Below are 6,144 nucleotides of genomic sequence, written 5' to 3'. Positions count from 1 at the left end.
ATATTTGTGAGGTGTTTTGAAAGATTTGCATCGTCAGTGGGAACCAGTGGGCTTGGAGCTGAGAGCCGAAGACAGGAAGTCAGAAAGTATTGAGAGACAGACTAACACATTATTGGTTTTGGTCTTTTCATGGGAATTTGTTAGAAAAAAAAAAACAGAATAATACTGATCTATTAAGCTCAAAATCAAGACTGTTTTGGAAAAGAAATAAAGCTAAAGACAAGTCTGAATCCTGAGTCAGTAGCTTCCATTTGGAGATCAATTTATCAGACTGTTCACATTGACTGTCACACCTACAGTCACAAAGAGCTTTTTCAGTTTAGAAATCCATTATTTGTGCACAACCAAAACTCCGACAGACCACTACTCTGCTCTAGTACTGAACATACAGTATATATGTGTACTTTTACAGTGTACTTATGATACCACTTGACTGTGATTAATTGATGCAGTGGAAAACAAGTGTTGACATAAACAAAATGGGTTTTTTGTGTTTGTTAGTGTAGCAACAACCGTACAGTGTCCAATAACTGTTACATTTCACCTTTATTTCTTTCACAGTGGAATTCCTTCACTTGACACCTCATAAATAATATCTTTAAATACTTTTTTATAGTTTATTATCTATTTAGACTGAAGCTCCTACACACCATGGCGAAGCTGCACAGGTGTTCTCACTTATTTTGCCTGATTAAACCTCTTCTTGTGTACAGACTGAGTCTAATCAGCCAAACTAACTGAAAACACCTGTGTAGGTTTGAGCGGCTTTTCAGGTTTAAATTCAACACAGAGCATACAGGAAGTCATTTCAACTTTTAACATTTTTTCCTTGATATCAACAATTCAATTAATCTGAGCCTGGCAGGAGTCAATGTGGAAGAAAAGTAATTTGTGTGCATGAATTATTTATTCTAGATCATTAATTACAAATGTGTACACAACATTAAAATTTTAATGACTAATTCATGCACATAAATGATCAATTTGAGTGCACAAAGTAGTATTTTTGTGCCTACGCATTAGTTTTTTCCCCACGGCACCTGCCGAGCTCTGTACAATAGTGACTTGTTAAAATCTGAATTTTTAATGAATTAGAAATTAGATTTCTAACCAGATAAAATTGAATTAGCAGTGTCAAGAAATGAACTAAGACATGACTATCATGACTATCATCACCATAACTGGAATTTGATATTTACAATTTAATCATTGCTTTTAAAAAAATTAATAAAAACTAAAATGGCTTCCGATGCAGACATTACATGGAGCTTCTGTCTGACCCGTGTGTGTTCACTTGTGTAGATTTGTCAGCACAAGGTTGTGTTTTTGTCTGTATTTGATTATAACTCAGACAGTGGAGAGCCACTGGTGATTCCATCAGTACGTGAGTGTTTCAATGTGTGAATTCATGTTTGTCTGCGGAGCGCCACCGTGCAGAAAACAAATCGCATTTTAAAGGGCTTTTCTGAAGCATTCAATGATCCAATGACTGTGATTTCTGGAAGACATTTATTTGCTGTTAAAGACATCGTACTGTAGATAGATGCTGTGCTGTAGGCCAGGGTTCAAATGATATTTGAAGAGTTTTCCTCCAACATGAGGTATCGAGCATTTAAGAAAAAACTGATAGCACATTTTGGTATTTCTTAATGATAGTACAGTAGCTGAGTGTTTGGTATTTTAAAAACTTCACACTTCACATGAGTAGAGAAAACAGCTCAACTCCAGGAGCTGCAGATAACTTGTTCCTGTAAACTTTCAGATGGAATAAAACTCAAACATACACTGTAACTTGAGGATAACATGTATGATAAAATGGCTGTTTGTTCTCGTAGGCCCACTCAGAAAATGAGTCTGAGTGTGTTTTTTTTTCTGTCATGTGTGATTCGTCCCTCTGTGTGTGTTTAGTCTCATGATCATGAACAGTGAGTGCATCAGATGGATGAAAGTGCAGAAGCTGCAAAGCCCTAAAACACCTTTGTTAGAATGAATGGATGTTTGTTAGCGGTCAGGATAGCTGCAGCAGCCCTGAAGGCTGGGAGGCTGTAGAAACCTCAGGTTCTGTTCCAGAAGTAAGAAAACTTTCAAAATTCAAAATCACCTTGACATTTGTAAAAAATATAAATGACTAGAAATCCAGTCCTGGAACAAAACCTCACTCAACATGATGCTGTTTGAAGTGTGAAAGAAAAGGCGTTTTGCCCTGAACTGAGTCTCCCAGTGTGACTCTAAGCAGGGTTAGAGTCTGCAACGTGTTCAAAAGTGACAAAATAAAGTATACTCAAAGGTATGCAGACCAAAAAATAAATTATGAATGGTGGTTATATATGTGTGTATGTATGTATGTGTGTGTGTTGAAGTTGAAGTTTAAGTCATAGTTTGATTGACATTCGACGTGGAACATATTATAATTTCCTGTTAGTATAAAATGGTAAATTGTGTCGTTTTTTTCTAGCTTTTTATACGCACAAATATACTATCTGCTAAAACAGGGAACTATGGTGATTCGTTTGTACTGTGGATTGGGGACACAACTCAAGAGCTCTCAACATTTCCAGGTTCAGTTATCCGAACAGACCTGATGACATCGTGTTACACCGTTGTAAAAGAAATGTTGGAATTTAAATATATTTTGCAGTTTAATGACTTATTAAATATCTTTCAGTACCGTGAAGTATAAGCACAGAGATAAGATCCAGATTGGAACCATTTCATGAAATTAAGCAGTTGCTAAGTAAGCTTTTGTTTCTACTACACGTCTGGTGGAAGTTCACCTTTTTTTCTGGCTGTGTTAACTTCTTTAATCTCTACCAGTCTGTAGTGATGATGCTGCACAAAGTCTACACACACATTTGAGTGAAGTAACATGTTCAATTCTTTCGATTGCTGGAAATTTTAGTGTATTGCAATGTTAAGATACCAAATTCATGCTTCTCCTGACCTCTGACCTCCTCTTAAAAAATGTTTTCTGCCCTGAACTCAGCCTACCAGGCAAAGTACTGCCCACAACAAGCTGTTTTAGGTTATAATAGAGGTTTGTCTTACAGCCATAGTTGGGGTTACAATTTGCATGCAGCCATAGAGGAAGAACATCCTGGGAGTCTCAGCTCAGGGCAAATAAGTTGCTGCGGTAGAAATATCCATGCTGTTGATCAATAAAGCCTCAGGCATGAATCCATTCAGGGTGTTTTGGGGATGAAGCTGCAGGTTCTACACTTTATTTTGCAAAGTTCCTGAGGAAGAACGAGTGCAGAACCACTTTCATTATTCAGTGAGTGTTTCCTGACAAGTCTTTTTTTTTTTTTTTTAGAAAAGACTGAAACTGTTGCATTTGTTTTTTTCTCTGCTTCAGTAGTTGATGTGTTTCTATTATCCTGCAGTTCAGTAGATGAGACGTTTGCTGCTGTCACACTGACCAGCAGGGGGCGTCAGCTGCAAACCTGCATCTACTGTATGTGCTCTGTGTGTGAAAGTGACTTCGTTTACAGCGATTAATAAAATGATGCAAAACTGTTTGGTATCCGTGTAATGCCTTCTGGGAGAAAACTGATACAGAACCGCAGAGCAGAGTTAATTCTGGACGCATGTTGTTCTGGTGTTTTGTTGCTTTTGATCAGTTTTGACCCTCATTAAATCAGACAAGTCGACTTGTTAGAAGAAGCCTCAGGGAAGAGAGCGGCGGTCACTGAGGAAGGATACACAGATTACAGTCATCACAGTGATTTTTATGCATTCATAGCTGTGATGCACCACCACATTTTCAGCATCACAACCTCCAATTTCAGTGTTATAACCTAAACAGTGGCCCAAACATGTCAACTGAAATTACAGAGAAAACACTTTGTCGTCTTTTTCAGGAACTTGGGAAATGGGACCATTTCAATAAGGTTGCCAGTTTGAATCCCTGGATTGGTTTTTAAAACCTGGACTGGGAAAAGTGAATGAGAAAGCATACCAATGGTAAGAATAGTTCTTTCTGCTCAGAAAGAACTACAAAAAACGTCCAGATACAAGTTATTTTAAATACTTTTGAATATAAGTCATTTTTTAAGAACTAAAACTGCAAAGAGCAACAGTTTTAATGTAATACAATTTTTGTTGAGTTGGTGTGATTTAAGGGAGTCCTCGGGGTTGGGGTGCCACGACCCCGGTTCATGTCCGGACAGAGACCTTTGTTGCATGTTATTCCCCATCTCTCTCTCTCTCCTCATTTCCTCTCATCTCATCTCTCTGCTATCAAAATGGCATGATTAAAAAGCCTTTTATGATTTTTCCTCTATTTCCTCTTTGGATGTTTTTCTTCCTACTCAAGGACTCTCTCAGCAAAGAGGTTTAGATCTCAAGAGACCATCCCATATAAATAAAGGTGAAATAAAGCTCTAAAATCCTCTCCTGCAGCAGCTACTGTCAAGGTGCCGTTGAGCAACGCATATATGGAGGTGTATGATATGGTTTATGGTTGTAGGTCTGCTCTCCCTGACTTTTTCGCCCTTTTTTAATTCTTTTATTTTATGGTTTGTGAGAAACATGCTAGGTCTACAACCCTGTATAAAAATATCAATTCATATAAAAATGACAAAGAGGCAAATATGTTCATTTGAACTGTTGTTTAATTGAAATACAAGTCAGTACCATTAGGTTTTCAGTTTATCATCAACAGTACACAAATTCCATACTTCCGTTTTGTACAAAGAGGTATCAGTTATATAAAAACACAGTACACGATAGTTAAAAATGAGACATACATGTACACGTCTGAATACATTTCAACCATACTTCAAGTGTCAGGAATCTTGCTTTCTGTGTTTGTATTAACTCTCTCCTCCTCTGTCACACACACAGACCAGAACTGCCGTCAGTTGACCAGATGAATAACCATCGGCTGGCATCAGGAGCGTCACGATAAATGAAAATGTGCTATGACTAATAAATATGCTTCCATATCCTGCAGGCGTGCCAACACGGCGCCAAACGGCAGGGGGTGGAATGGAAATATAAACTTTTTACATGCCAGACACCAAACTGAAACACAATTAAATAATATTTCATAAACCGTATCTGTATTAAATATTCTAGTCATGCAGTATAGTCCGTTGAGAAATAATTTAATACATCTTTTCATTGCAGCGATGAACACAAGAGCAAGCTGCTAACTGATGATGGAGGTCTGTAAGACCATTTGAGTGTCGACTCCACTTTGTCTCCAACTCCACATGTTGTTAGAGGAAGATAAATAATCAATAACAGCTGATAGAAACTGGCTTCATGGTTGAGATACAGTTTAATGATGATGAGGCACATTAACTGTCTGTTGTTTTAGTTAATCATGTTATACTGTGTGAAGGAGTGAGGGGAGGGGCAGCTGTGGGACTCAAGACCCGCATGAGGTCTTGAGATAATATTGGAGATGGTCAGGAAAAGATTTCTTGGGACAAGAAAAAAAAAACAGTCCTGTATGTTTCCTGAATCTGTTTTGAGCTGTTTCAGAGGTCTCGAGGCGAAAGGCTGCTGCAGGTGTTTTACTAAAGACCCCTACGCACTGTGAAGAAGAAGTAACTAATCAAAACTTTGAGTAGGAGAGAAGTTCCCCTCAAAATAAACATTGCTTTTTGCCCAATTCTTTTTCTATTTTACATTAGCATCTGTGATTGGAAAAGAAAGAAAAGAGCAAACCGAGAATGACAAACGTGTTTCTGTTTTGTGTTTGAACATCACAGTTGATGTAGCATCAACAGGACAGACCAGATTTCATTTAAGATCATTTGAACTTTCCAACTGACAAATGAACCCACGTAAATCCAAGTTACCGGAGGAAGCTCTGCTTCTTAAAAACAGTTAAGCGCTTCCAAGTCTGACGTTCAGCTTCCTCTCACTGTTCACAGTAACTGTAGTACCACGTGTACACAAACGTACCCATTTCTTTCCTCATGCTGGAGTTAGAGTCGGTGTGGAGAGAGGCTGTGGTGTCCTGGACTAGGAGGTTGGAGGTCGTACGGCGCGGCAGGAGTGGCAGCAGGCCTTGCTGTAGTACCAGTGGCTGCACAGGTTGACCTTCAGCGCCAGCAGGCAGTTGGTGGAGGGTCGATCCTGGCAGCTCTCATCTGGGACACAGTTCACACACGGTGGAGTTCATGTTAGCAATTT

At 38.6% G+C, this 6,144-nt stretch overlaps 1 protein-coding gene across 1 annotated transcript in view; it reads right to left on the bottom strand.

Annotated features, from left to right (window-relative positions):
• Nucleotides 1–4,592: 4,592 nt before the first annotated feature.
• The window catches only part of adamtsl2 (ADAMTS-like 2), a 35,816-nt gene continuing 34,264 nt past the window's right edge, over nt 4,593–6,144 (bottom strand). Inside the window, 1 exon segment of the mRNA XM_044197149.1 lies at nt 4,593–6,101. Coding sequence (XP_044053084.1) covers nt 5,974–6,101 — 128 coding nt within the window. The 3' untranslated portion in view covers nt 4,593–5,973.

Source organism: Siniperca chuatsi, linkage group LG5, assembly GCF_020085105.1.
Source record: "Siniperca chuatsi isolate FFG_IHB_CAS linkage group LG5, ASM2008510v1, whole genome shotgun sequence".
Lineage (NCBI taxonomy): Eukaryota > Metazoa > Chordata > Actinopteri > Centrarchiformes > Sinipercidae > Siniperca > Siniperca chuatsi.
This window is presented reverse-complemented; position numbering and strand designations above follow the sequence as displayed.